Below are 14,727 nucleotides of genomic sequence, written 5' to 3' on the forward strand. Positions count from 1 at the left end.
AAGTTAGGAGAAATAAAACAAGTCATCATCAAGAGCAGCAAAAGGACAATCTGAAGCTGATAAAAAAATCCTCTTATAAAAAAAGGGGAAAACAAAGGTGAGACTTTCAGGAGTAGTGGATATTGGCTAAGCTTGTGCTCATGTTGAGGCAACTGACTTATGCAGTCAGGCTGAGTCAAGCTGTGCTGAGGGATTTGGGAAGTTCCACCTTAAAATCCTTGTGATGTGCTACACAGGCAATTTCTCAATGTGCACATTTGCTGATGTACAGAGAGAGGAGGCTAAAGGCAAAAAGAACATGGTAAAAACATTATTATTAGGCTTTCAAAAGAATAAAGGAAATGAAAGTATCCTTGCATTTCTTTTACTGCAGATAGATTCAAACTGCAGGTGGAAACAGACTATTTTGCTTCTCACTTCCAAAATGGTCTCTTCAAGGGAGGTGACTCTGACATCCTTGGTATGCTGAAGAAATCTGACAAATATATTCTGTTGTAGCTACAGGGAGACTTTCCTCTTCAGTGCTGTCAGTTCAACACTTTTTATTGGATTTTGTAGAGAAAGTGTAGTGTGGTATTAAAAGAAAAGTTAAAAGCACCACACTGAGCTGATACGTATCTAGCACATACCTGAAGAAGAAAAGTATCCTAAGTATCAGAAATCCTTTTCTTTATCCCATCCCTCCTGCCCCATATTTGTGTTTCTGAAAATGCAAGCCCTCTAATGAATTCCTTGTGTCTGCAGGTGTAGTGGGTCCTGTGATTCTGGATGAATTTGGAGACATTGATACCAATCTGACCGTGCTGTACACATCACGGACCGCAAATTATGTACGTATGTGCAGGGTGCAACTGTTCAACCTTATATATGAAAGGAGAAACAGAATGCCCTGTACTGTTGCATAAGAATGATGAAAATAACTGCAGCAGGCGTGGTGGAGTGCCAAGGCATTCTGTGCATGCCAGAAAGGGGTCATGTGAGGTGTGCTGGAGACTGACAGAATTGATGTAATCTGGTGATTCAGTAAGTGAAGTGCAGCTGGTATTTTGTGGGATTGGTAAATTTATTTTCAGAGAGAGGGGAGGAATGAGAAAGAATATAGCAGCCAAGCATATGGCTACACTGAGAAATGCACCACTATAGCAGGAAAATTAATTTGAGTTTGGGCAATGTATTTATTAAGGGTAGTCTGGAGCAAGGGACAAAAGAGGGAGAACACAGCTCCTGACTGCATTTCTTCCCTCCTCCCGTCCGCAGTTCAAACCTCTCCTGTATTTCAACACTCAAAGCAATGGCACATGCGCAGCGACTAACAGTCCGGATTTTATTTGGAAGAACCACAAGCTGCCCAGTGATACTCCAGGCACTGGTGAGACACCTATTAAACCTACCACCTACCTCTTTGAAGACAAGTCGCACAGTCCTGAGATCCACCTGCTGTGTGATCCAGCATGCTACTTTCACACTGCCCCCAGCCAGTGATGCAAGGAGCTGGGTGCAGAACAGTGTCTTTCCTTCTCCTGCCTCATTCCCACCATGTTCTCTGCCTCCAGTCCAGTTCAAAACCTTTATTTCTGTTTTGGTGCTGATACTAAGTCTCTTGAAAACTCAGTACTGTACCAGTGATTATGGGGAATACCATGGGGTATTTCAGAAGAAGTCACCCCCAAATGAATAATCTTCACTAGAATATGGTAGTGGTGTGAACTGCTTGAAAGAGTGTCCAGGAAAGGCAGCAGAATTAAGGTTATGATGAGTTATCTGACTCTGCATTTCTGTATCTGATGGATCATGGTGGCTTCTTCTTGCTGCTTTATCCTTGTTGTAGGGAGCTGGGGAGAGGACGCAGCACTGTGCAGATTCAGGGGGCTCTGAGAAGAGCTGACTCTGAAGAAAGACCATGGGAAACTAGGTTATGGCTCTATTTACACCCATACTTCAAATCTAAAATCTCAGAAATCACCACCTTCTTTCCTTTTGAGTTTTTGGTGACTCCTGGATAGAATGGATGAAGTCCCTTGTTATTCAGCATAGCAGAGTAGAGCCTCGGCAGTCTGATCAGACTGAGATTGTTTCCCCCTTTAAGACTGCTGCCACATGGTGATTGGCAATGGAAGGGCATATGCTTCAGGGTATGATATGCAGAATAAAAATTATTGCAGTGGCAGTAATTGCAAGGGTTAGTGCACAGTAGATTAGTCTTCACCTGAGTCATTCCATCAGTAAGAATCTAGAGATGCTGCTGTTAAAAGTCTCTGCTAAAGTAGTCCCATTAATTTGCTGTATTGCTTGCCTCCATTAGGGAATAGGCAAAGCATAACTGGAGAGATAAACATCTTCTGCTAACTAAGAGTCCATTCACAATAAGGTGGTAAAATTTAAACATTTTTATTCCTCAGTAAAGTAAATCAGATGCCCTAAAATTAGGCTTTATCCCTCATAAGAGAGGCAGGAGTAGTGGTTTATTGCCAGAGACCCATGGGAGTTACCAGGAGAAGGGAGGCAGCAGCTTTGATAAGACTCAAGTTAGTTCTGGGAAGAGCAGAGGGATTTCAGTGGAGCTTCATTTTTCATCTCTGGTTAAGTCTCTGGTCTCCCTTGGTTTGACTGTGAGTGCTGTTTTTTTGCAGAGACAGCAGCACTGCACACATCAGCCACAAGGTCTCCCTGTACCAGCTCCATGAGCTTTGTGCTTTCTGGCTCCTGTCTTCTTGATGTTGCTCCAGTCCCATTCTCATCCATCCCTTGGGCCCCATAACATGCTGTGTTGTCAGTGGATCTGAAATATCCTTCAAATATTCTCTTCAGTATGTCCTTGTTTGAAGCTGCTGCACAAGGGGGAAAGAAAATTGCAGAAAGCCAATGTCTACAAATGTCAGTAGCTTAACATCTAGTGCTTAACTGAAGCCTGACACTGTGGCCAAGCCATACTAAACTTAAAGTGAAACTGCCACCCAAAGGCACTTGATTATTTTGTTTCACATTTAAAAAAAACCCAAAGCTTCCTTCATTGTGATTCTAAATAAATATATCCCCCCCCCAAAAAGGAGAATGGTCAAAGTTTAAGTAATCACTGTGTCTTGCTAAAGCCAGTCAAAACTTTCCATCCTGGAATATCTTTTTTCCTCTGGGTAGGTGAACAGCAGAGACAACCAGAGAGCCCTGCTTCTTCCTAAGCCATAACTGAGAACAGCTGACCCAGTTCTGCTGCCTACCTTCCTCCTAGTATTCCGTGAAAAAAACGGGGGCTCATCCATATTTTCCCCTTATTCAGAAAGTTTTAACCCTCATTCTAAACATAGATAAGATCATTCTTCAATAAACAAACGTTTCTGGTTCCAGAGGACCAGTTAATGTCTCCCTCTGCCTCTTGTAAAACTAAGAGCCAGAAGGTGGCAGCAGAACCTCAGGGAAGGGAAATTACGGTCCCACAGCACTTCCTCGGAAAATTGTAATCTGTTTGTGGAAGCTGCATGCCACAATTCACAAACCTGAAGTTTCAGACAATTTTCATGCAAAATTATTTTGCCCATTCTCATTTATCTCTCATTTTATAGTGGTGACTTAACTTGTGGAGGAGAACGATAGTACTGATGGTTTTCATCAGAGAGCATCAGATTAATACTAAATTACCGTGAGGCCCTTAGACATACTGAAGAGGCCCTGATGAACATGCTGAAAGAAAGTGGGGAGATGTGATACCCAGAACAAGAAAAATCAAAACAGAAATCTGGCTCCAAAATCTAGAGGAGTTCATAAACGGAATCCTATGTCAGATACAGGCACAAAAATTGGTATGTTGAAAATCCTTCCTCAATTGCTGCTTGATTCTGAAGGCAGCTAGTGTGTGTATATTTGGTTTTTATTTCTTTACTAATTTTGATTTTTTTTTCTGTGTCCCTTTATTTCTGTTCCTGGGCACAGACGGAAGTATATTAGCCTCAGTAAGGCTGAATATTTCAGCTCTTTTACTGTCCTTAATCAACATGGCAATCTGCAAAACTGGATTCTCCTCTGCCTTTTTTGCCTGAGACATTTGCTCAGTAAAGTAGGTTCACTCTAGTCATGTGACCACCAGCTGAAGCTCTGTGACAATGGCCTGTTATTCTTCAAATGAAGTTGGTGGCCACCAACTTTCCTTCCCAGTACCCCCAAGTTCCAAGAACAGACACGAGAGAGGCTTCAGTTTGCTTTTCCACAGTAAGACAATCATTAAAACCTTATTCAGTTCCCAGCCTTGTTCATCCTGTGTACCTGCTCAGGATTAGAACCCTTGTGGGCTCTGTAGGTTTGGGGTCTAAGTCCTCAGATGCCTGAACAACATGATTTTCATGTAGATTTGGCTCCTAGCAGCTTCCAAGGGTACTTTACTGGCTTTGTGCTGCCATCAGATTAATTTCCCCTCTACAGGATATTAATTTCCTACTGAAGAGTACAGTCCACACAGTAGCACCATTGCCTGGGTGTGCCCACAGATTGCCCATTCCTCAGGTGGGGATGTAAGACAGCACTGCTCTGGGTCATTCTTCATCCCACACTGAAAGAGGCAAGTGTCATTCCAAGGCAGTGCTGGACTTTACCAAAGCCTCTCAATTTGGATGTGACCAAAAAAGTATCCTTGGTCAGCTACTGTGATTTCCATGTGTGTATGAGGGTAATTTCTTAAATACAATATTGTTTTTCAGCATCCTCCATGAAGTTATCTTTCATTTTTTCTTTTCTGCAGGCCCACACATCTTGACTATTGCTGTCTTTACGCTCACGGGAATTGTGATTCTAGTTCTCATCATCTCTTTGCTGATTCTAAGGTACCAACCCCTTTGGCTTTCTGTTTGTTTGTCCTTGAACAGTTTTCCCACTAGGAAAATGCCTTTGATCCCTCCTTGAAGAGCCATTCATTAGCTTACCTTGCAGACCTGTGTGGTTGTCCCTAGTGTGAACTCTGGTATATGCCAAGTAGTGCTTGCATCCATGGTGTTGTTATGACAGGTTAATAATCAAGGGAGAAGATGCAGCAAGGTTCAATGTTCTTGCATCTGCTAAAAAGCTCTGATTCCTATACATACACAGAAATATAAGTCTCACACCAATCTTCAGAATTTTTCCACTTTATTACCTGTTGCGGTGTGAAGCAATATCCTGTTTCACCTTTCCCAGTCCCTCAGGTGTGCCAACCTCTCCCTTCCCCTCCCCCTTGCCCCCTTGCTAAGTGCTGTCCATCAATCTTAACATTCCAGCAAGGGCGTGGTCTGGTTGGTGCAGTTCAAAAGATGCTTCCCAGCCCTGGGATCATTAGCCCATCTAGGTGTCATTGTCCCCTGAGACTGCCCCCCTCCCACCTGGTTGGTGGCACACCTACCCCTTCCCCTTCCCCTTTCCCTGGGTTTAAAAAGACACGGGACCATGCGGTCGGGATTCTGTTGGAGCTGTTACCAAGATTCGGAGATCTGTGACCATGGAATAAAACCCTGGATTAACCCTCCAGCAGAATCCATCTCCTTTTCCTCTTCACCTCACCTAAAGCCTTTCCATTAGAGGTAAAAACTGAATTCCTGCTTGCCTGGACTTGTTCCAAATGCCAGCTGCAACATACAGCCAGCCAGGGGTGTCTCTGAGGTGAAAACACCACAGCTGCCGCCTCTGGTCAAGCAGCAAGGGCCAGAAGAGCCCAGGCACGTTCCACCTGGTAATATTGGGATCTTATTCCAATTACCCATCTTTGGCTTTCTTCTTTCTTCACTTATATTTCTTTAATGTATTGGTGACATAAAAGCTCAATCTAGAAGGTGGTGTTTCTCTTGAGACACTGTAGGAGTCAGAACACCATGAGGTTTTGGTGTTTTCATTGCATGGATCCATTCCTTCAACTCAGTCAACACCCTGCATACAAATTTTTTTAACAGCTTGGAATTTCATGCAGCATTATCATTATGGAAAAAGCAAAAATAGAAATAATTGATGCCTCCTTTTGATGGAAGAAATCCCACCACAGTTCCAAAGTATAGGATTTTCTTTAATCTTTAAAAAAATTTTCTTACCTGTGCCTCTCTTTTCAATCTGTATTTTTGTTATGTATCGGAGAACTTCAGAAAAAAAACAAGAAAATCAGATCTTAAGAAAAGTTTATTAGAAACAGATGCTATTCAGGCTCTCTTATTTTGAGTAGACCAATCTGTGTTGCTAACTAAAACAAGGGAAAAATCAAAGATAAAGATACACAACTCTTATACATCCAGTTGTACTCAAGATATGTAGGAGCTAATCATCGCCACATCTAAGCACTGACATACAAACAGTAAAGTTTGCAATGCCTATGAAAATTAATAAACAAAAGCAGGGACTTGTAAAATATATTATACTTCTCCATATTTGCAGATGCATAAAATCTAAATATTCTGTTTAGATTATTAGATTATTATTGTATACATATCTTTGCAATATTCCCAAGCATCAAATATAGAAGAGTTTTCTGAGACTTTTTTAGAATAAAACTTGCACTTTTAGTGTCAAAACAAAAGTAAACTTCTCAAATATAATTGCTACTGAAGATTGTCCCCTAACAAGCAAAGAAGAGAAATTCCTACAAAAATCAACAAAATGCCTCATTATTTGTTCTTTATCTCCTAAGTTTCTAGCACACTTGAACTATTCCACAGCTACCTGTGAAGTTCTGACTGCAAAGTAAAAAGTGTAAGTCCTGAAAAACATGTAACTAAATATTAGGTCTAGTAGGTTTTAATTCAGTTTGATATGTTCTTAATAACCAGCTGATACCAGTTTGAACTCTAGCGCATCCTAATGACACATAGACACACCTTACAAGATAGAACAGAGAAAAACAGTTCTTATTGCAATTCTTGGTCTTCATTTTCTTAAGAAAATATATGCTAAAAAAATGTAGTGAACAAGGGAATATTTGTGTTATTAGTCAGTAGTATGGGTTCTGCCATTTGGAGCATTTGCCAGCAGTTATCAGTGTGTTAGGATTCTCCTGCAAACTCTCCAGTCAATCCTGTGCAGTTTTTTAGTCGAGGAAGGACTTACACAAGTAAGGAGACAATTTGATGAGCAGTAGCTGTCTTGTAGCTTTTCTCTAAGACTGCTTGCTCTGAATTTCTGCAGGGGAGACAGCAGTTTCTTTCTCCCATTTCCAAGGACTCTTCCCTCATTTTTACAAAATGTGCAGAATACAAGGGACACCCACAAAAAGGCACTTGATCACTCCTCTCCTGGCATTGTATTCACAGCAGTTCTTACTAACCACTGTGGATGGCAGGACTTCCTTTGGCTTACATTTGTTTGTGGGACCTCTCTTCCAAGTACATTTAATAACATGATAAAATCCAGATGGTCCTTTATACTTTAAATTCTTCTGACCACCCCCAAGACTCTGGCAATTGCCTAGCAGTTGTTCTGCTAAATCTCTTCTCTTCTGCTACAGAATGAATGAGCATTTAGGCTTCCCCAAAGCTAGGAGAATGAAGGAGTTTCCTCAAACTGGAAAACTGGATGAGAGCCACAGGGCTTCTGCTCAAGTCTCATCAACCTGTCACACCATCCTTGTGTCATCCTGATGCTAGATGCTTCCCTGTCCTAATCTCCTGTTGTGGGTTTCGGTTCCCTGGGAGGATGTCCCAGAAGGCTTCTCTTGTTCTTCAGGAAGTACAGGAGAGATAATGAGCGCCGGTGGAAGAAATGGTCCCATATACCACCTGAGGAAATCCTGCCTCTAGAGACCAGTGAGACAAGTTATGTTAGTTTAAAGGTAAGAGAAGCACAGTGTCCAAAGCTGGATCTTGGATTCTGTCTCCTAAGGACAATCAATGCTGGGGTTTTGACATGTTCTCACTACAGCACCCTATGGCTCTGGTAGGATGGGGACCTGTTAATTTTATTTTTTTTTTAACCCACACTTGCTGTATTGAAGAAATAGAGATCATTCCCCACTCCTATCAGTAAAGCTCATTTTATGATGGGGGAATGGGCTGGGTATTGACTTCCAGTCTCTGTTACAAATGATTTTCTGTGCGTTGTTATGCCTCTATAATGCCAAAGAGCATGAAAACAGCAGGTGGAGGGCCTGGGAGTGACATGGATGTCCCACAATTTCTGCGGCATGTAGTGACCCTCCCTAGAGAGAGAGGTTTATGCTTCTCTGTGTAGCACACACAGACATTACTAATCCCTTTGGACCTGTCAAGTGAGGAGTAGGTGATAATTGCAAGTTAATTATTCTTCTTTGTTCTCAGATTGATGAAGATAAGAGACGTGACACCACCCAGAGACTTCGCCGGGGCAAGTATGACAAGAAGGTAACCTGACTGCAGTGTCCATGCTCCCTTCCTCAACTTTAGGAGGCCACGTTTTGGGAGGAGGTCATTCCACCTCCCCTGACCTTGCAGAATGGTTAGAATGGTTAGTTCTTATGGAAGGAGTAGGCCCTTTGTTCCCGATCTTCTGCTATGTATTTTGTTTACTGACAGAAGGCTAAATATTAGACTCCATGAACCCCTGGCCCAGGAGTACAGCAGCATAAACACAGGGACCAGAAATCTGATACATTTTGGTACTAAAGAGGTGAATAGGTTAATGGAGAACAGGCCATTTACATGGCAATTCTTTTGCATTCAGTAGAGCTATCTGCCTGATTGAGGTATATTCTTGTTAAGTTAAAATCTGCACAACTGATAGATGTAAATCCTCTGAAGAAAATATAGCTCCAGTACTTATTAGCTGATTAACTGAAACTCCAACAGTGAAGCAGTAGGCAGGTGTTTCTGAAGTATTTCTTTGTATAGACATTTCTTGGAAGAGAAAGACTAATTGCTGTTGTACTAAACATATGATTTTTTCCCCAACTGGTATTTTTCCTTCAGGTGGTGATCCTAAAGGATCTCAGAAACAGTGATGGAAATTTCTCAGAAAAGCAAAAAATAGAACTGAACAAGGTAACTGTTGCACATAGAAGCTGGACACAGCAGGGCGGGATGGGGTCTATGAGTGAAGTCATTGCTTTCCACTGTCAACTCCAACGGCCCTATGTTTGTGCATGTTTGTGAGGTGGACAGGTAATGAATTCCTCAAAGGATATTGTTTGATGAACTTTATCTTTATTATGTGATCTCATCACCACTTCAGAGTCTGAATTGTATGCCAGTCAAGCTGAGGATGAATGAAATAATTGATGTGCTGTCATACGGCCTTACTTAATCAGTTTTTATAGCTGATGCTAAAAGGCACTGCACTCTTTTGGCTCATATCATACTAATTCATCAGTAGTGGAATGTTGTAGTTAAATCTTATTATTGAATGCCAAGTGCAGCTCTTTAAATATAAGTTACTCTCTGCTGGCTTCTGCATACAGACTCTTTCAGCATGGGAGATTAATTTGGCTGCAGTACTGCATCTTTTTTTGAATGGTTACACAACACTGCTATATTGTGAATTCAGTAAACTCTAAAAATGCCTCAAAGTAAACTACTGTTGTCTGTTTAAATGGACAAACTCCATAATATCATGCAGCATCATTAAATTCTTATTACTTGCTCATTTACTGACTGATTCACATCATTCTGTCACTCATAATGGCTATTCTGGTCAGCTGGGAGGTTTGATAGAGAGGCAGTAATAGATACTATAGTGGGCTCTAAAATTAACTTGCAGTACCCAACAGCAGCCACTCTTATCTCCCTAATCCAGAAGATTCTGGAATGACAAATGTCTTCAAGTACTTCACTCAGTGCCTTAGCATACTCTGGTTTAAGGGAAACTCATACATCTTATCAGGGCCTGAGATAAAAAGCCATGTCACACAAATATCCATGTCCTATGTTTCTGTACTAAAAATGATTGCTTTTAAAAACAGATTAAATGTCTCTGCTCCAGCTCCTACAGATTGATTATTACAACCTGACCAAGTTCTATGGCACTGTGAAGATAGACACCATGATCTTTGGGGTGATTGAATACTGCGAAAGAGGTTCTTTGCGGGTAAAGAATTTTAAGGGTCTCCTTCTACCCCCAAATTATCAAATTTCAAAGTAAGAAAAGAAATCCCCATCTCTCTGTCTTTGACCCTCATGCAGCAGCCATGGACTGAGCAAGAGGTGGCAGGTTGCTGATTCTAAGTTTCCTCTCCCTTGCTTGGCCCTCTCTGTCCCTCCCCAGTTTCTGCTGTGTCACTTTGATGGTTCTCAGCAGCAAGAGGACGAGGTGAGGGCGAGCCAAGGAAAAGTACAGACCCAGGCCACAGTAACAGCCAGTATTGGTATTGTGTCCCCTATTGGAAGCATATAGGATTTAACTTGTTCTTCATTTTCCAATCTGTAGCTGTTGTCTCTGCTGATGTGCTTGTGTACCACAGTATGCAAGGACAGAAAAAAATAATATATTCAATATTAGTAAGGGAGAAAAATGGCAAGTTCTGCATTATAAGGGAAAATAACCCTTATTTTTTGTTTATAAAAAGAAATGGTAAATTGATGCCATCAAGAATATGGAAAGACTTACTACTTTATTACTGGTTTATTACTACCAATATTATTTCAGTGCCAATCATGAAGTGATAATCATCAGCTCTTCTGAGGGTATATATTGTCTCTGCTTCTGTGATCATACAAAGACTGTCATCAGTAGCAGTGGTCTCTGGAACAAACTCACAGCAAGGCAGCAAAATAATTGTTCTCTAAGTTATTTTCTGGTAAACTGGCATACTCATGGAAGTTTACCTTTATCAATGGATGTCATCGTGGCTGAAAGAACTGCAAATGACTGGCAGGCAAAGATAAAGCAACAGTTTACTTTGAACTTGTTAGGCTAGGAGTAAATTGGTAGGAAATGGACTGTGAGCACAAAACATGGAAAATCCTCTCCCTTCCTCTTGCACAACTTAACCATTTGTTTCTCAGCTATTTTGTGTTATTAAAAACTTGTTTTGAAAACCGAATTCACAACCTATTTTTAATTGCAGAAACCTCTCTTTTCTGTAGTCCCCACTTTTCTAGCTCTGTCTAAACTTAATATATATTTAATATTCCCTATTTTTTGAGTCAACTTCTGTTCTAGTGCATGTACTCTCTATAAAAACCAAAGTTGCTGGTTGAAAGGCATGCAATTTGTACACCCATATCTCATCTTCTGCTTTTTCCCTGAAAAAATTTTCTTCTCTTGACAGGATGTTTTAAATGATAAAATATCCTACCCTGATGGCACGTTCATGGACTGGGAATTTAAAATCTCTGTCATGTATGATATTGCCAAGGTAAGTGGACTGCTGACAGTGCAATGTAAATCAGCCTGTCCTGTCTTGCAGAACTGATCCTCTGAGAAGCGTAGCTCTCAAAGTCTTCTTCTTTCCTAGAGCTGTATGCCCTTCCAGCCTGTTCTCTTCTGGGGACAGTTATCTGAGGCAGGAGAAACCAGTGGCTTTCAGACTGAAGGAGGAAATAGGGGCCAGAACTGGCCTGGGGCTATTTATAAATAAACAAATGAAGTATACCCCAAAGAAATGTGGCCCAGAGATCAGAGGGTTACAATCTGCTGACCAGTGGTTCTGATAAGTAGGGCTGATGTAGTCACAAGCTCTGCAAAACACACTGCTTTGTGACCTCAGGTAAAGCATACAGAGCAAAACTGTATTTTTTCAAATCACAGACTTATTCTAATATCTATCCTGAGATGGGATCAACTTTTTCTAAACAAGCTGTTCATGTAGCATCGTGATTTTCTCATTAGAGTGAAATACTCTAGTTTCTCACTACAGCTATCCATTTCAAGCAGTTGGAGAGGGAAAAAATTAGTCATGTACAGAAACCAAGGCTGGTTTTCAGTAGCTTTCAACAGATCTTTGCTTTTTAGGTCCTTGCAGTAGGAAAAATCAATATGCACAGTAAAAGAAATTCTGTTCTACATTAGACACTTGTAACTGTTTAGCTAGTAGGTAAGGACCCTTTGTAATTCACTGGTGTAATAATTCATTATGCCTCTACAGATAATGTAGAGAATCCCCTCCACAATCTGAGTCTTTTTGCTAGGGCTCAGCTGCTCTCCTCTTCCTATAGCTGGTTTGAGTTGAACAGGCCTCCTATTTTCCTACATGCACCAGTTCAGATTTGGTCTCCACTATGAATGACTCCACTGTGTCTGTTCTAAAGAGATATTGAAAATCTTGTGCTTTATTAAAGCCCACTTAATCCAAATTGTCACAGTTTGTTGGCCTTGATAATGACTTTCACGTTCAGTTAACGTTCAGTTAAAGTTTCATTTAAAATAGCAGAGGAGTTTCTCTTCCTCCTCAAAACCCAGGGTATTTTTTAACCCTTTGTACCCTCAGATCACCTTCAGATGTTTCCTTAGAAAATAATGATTAGTACTGTCTCTGTTTATGAGGAAAGAAAAATCCCAGTCCCTCTGAAGGGAGTGACCAAATGCCCAATGACTGCATTTATGCTGAGACTGCACAGCCAGTCATTTGCTGCACCATTGGTAAAGGGGACATGGCACCTGAGGATGGATTGGCACAAAGCATCTGTTATGTGGCATGGCTTCTGAGCATTATTAGCTGTTAGGAGAGATGGTTCACAAACTCTTCATGAAAACTTGTATGTACCTAGGATTATCAGGAAAATTACTGTTGTTTGGATGACCTGCCAACTCTCCTATTCCTTGATACTATGGTGAAGCTTCTGGGACCTACACATTTCCATGAAATTCTAGTATTGCTTTTTCCAAACCATATCTTCTAAACCTCCAAGCACCATGTCTATATTTACTTGAATGGCTTCTCTTTTTAAAGAAGTAATTTCATGGCCTCTCAACTCCAGTTCCTCTCATCTCAGTATCTGTCCTTTTCAAGTCCAGCTGCAGCTCTCCAGACTATTAAAATACTTATGACCTGGTGTTCCTTTGCCTTCCTTTTGAGATGCTTCTCCCCCTCCACACCGCCACTTTCATACACTCTGCTTTTACCATGGCCCAAACAGTCCTTGTACTATGCTTGCTTGAGAAGCTGCTGCATCTGTTTCTGAACAAAGGTTGGGTCTCCTGTATTCCCTGGAGCAAACAGCCAAGTGATGACTATTCTTGGAGCAGTCTCTAATTCAATAGAAAAGGTGATGTGGCCAAAGAGGAAGCCCTAAATCTATTCAGTTTACTTCCCCCCCTCCATCTTTTATTTCTTTCTTGCTATTGTAGCTGCCTCTTGGATTGATGGGAGCACCTTATAACTACATGGATTTGGCCATGTGCCCAAAGAGCTCTGATGTAAGGTCTGCTGAGAGAGAATTGCAGTAATCAAGCCTTGTAGTTATTAGTGCATACACTGTCGTTGCAATACTATTTATTAAATAAGTGGCTGCTGCAGCATATTGTGCAAGGGGTTGTAATATTCTTGCATTGTGCCAGGAAAAGGTTTGTCAGTCAGAACTAAAGCTTCAGAGCTCCAGAGCAAAGGTTACAAGAATGCTCAAATATTTGGAACTATTGTACTGAAAGCCATTATAAATTTTGAAAATCACATTGTGGGTTTTTAATAGGTTCTGTGTTTTCAGGTAGGTGCCTATGTTAGTGGGGAGGAAAGAGGAAAATTTTATCAGGGACATTTACAAGACCTTTGCCTCCAGAAGTTGTTAACAAGAAAGCCTTGGGGTAAGGAAATCTAAATTACCTTTGCCTGTCATTTGATGCTGATACTTATTGGGAATTCTGCTGCAGTAATGGAAATATTTTGTGGCTAATGAAAGCAGGAGCTGGAAGAAGGCGTTGATGGAGGAAAAAGGGCCTAAAGCAGGCAAAACATCCTGGGTAGTGTCATCAGGGCTGCATGCTAAAAGCTGCTTAATCAAGAAATTTGTTCCTTGGGTATAGTGTGCGCACAATCTCTGTAAATTTGGCATGGTCTAGATAGGTCCAGGATAACCAGTCCAACAGCATTCTCCAGAGATTGCATCTTTTGCAGGCAGCTTGTGTCTCAGGCATACACCTACTCTGCCCAAAACTCAGCTTGTATCTCGGTGATCTCTTGTAGCATTTGCTGATCCATTCCCAATTAGGAGTAACCCAGTATTTGAAAAGAAAACCCAGCATGTCATACAGTGTATCATGACCACATGAGCCATGTAACCCTGATGAGATTCTACCAGTTATAGAAAAGGATGAGCTATACATGTAGGAGCCTAAGTGGAAGATCATTCAGAGAAGAAACTGAACAGATATAACATACCTGTTCTAACTGCCACAGGATAGAGATTGCACTTCATATACTGAGCACGAAGAAATGAGGGCTATAGGAAGAAGAACAACCAGCAGTAGGTTATAAGTTGGTGTGAGTTTAAGTAGTTCAGAAGAGTGAAATGAAACAGAATAAATAATAGCAAGACGGTACAAATTAGCATAACTACTCCCTTCTTCAGTTGACACCCACTTAATAATCTTTGCCTGCTGTGCCTCAGTGCTAGCCCCTTCTCATGCATTGCACCATATTTGAGTGTCTTAGGCTAGATCAGATAATTTAGAGGCAATGAGTAAAAAGGGGCAAGCTACACACCTCTGTATGCCACTGTGTGTTGTGAGTCAGGAGTCTGAATCTCAGGAGATAAAGATGAAACTGTACTGGCCAGGCCTCATGCTCACTTCAGGTTTAGCTCATGGATAACTGCTGTGTATTGCCTTGTACAGAGAAAACCATAAACAGTCAGGTCAGCAGAGACCTTTATGTCTGTCTAATCTGAT

The 14,727-nt window shown here is 41.2% G+C and overlaps 1 protein-coding gene across 1 annotated transcript in view; it reads left to right on the forward strand.

Annotated features, from left to right (window-relative positions):
* Positions 1-14,727, forward strand: part of GUCY2C (guanylate cyclase 2C) — a 44,028-nt gene that overhangs the window by 13,246 nt on the left and 16,055 nt on the right. Inside the window, exons 9-16 of the mRNA XM_066550228.1 lie at positions 745-830; positions 1,258-1,369; positions 4,727-4,808; positions 7,660-7,765; positions 8,250-8,312; positions 8,877-8,948; positions 9,886-9,990; positions 11,174-11,260. Of these exons, the coding sequence (XP_066406325.1) occupies positions 745-830; positions 1,258-1,369; positions 4,727-4,808; positions 7,660-7,765; positions 8,250-8,312; positions 8,877-8,948; positions 9,886-9,990; positions 11,174-11,260 (713 nt within the window). The remainder of the gene's footprint in view (positions 1-744; positions 831-1,257; positions 1,370-4,726; positions 4,809-7,659; positions 7,766-8,249; positions 8,313-8,876; positions 8,949-9,885; positions 9,991-11,173; positions 11,261-14,727) is intronic.

Source organism: Molothrus aeneus, chromosome 5 (genome assembly GCF_037042795.1).
Source record: "Molothrus aeneus isolate 106 chromosome 5, BPBGC_Maene_1.0, whole genome shotgun sequence".
NCBI lineage: Eukaryota > Metazoa > Chordata > Aves > Passeriformes > Icteridae > Molothrus > Molothrus aeneus.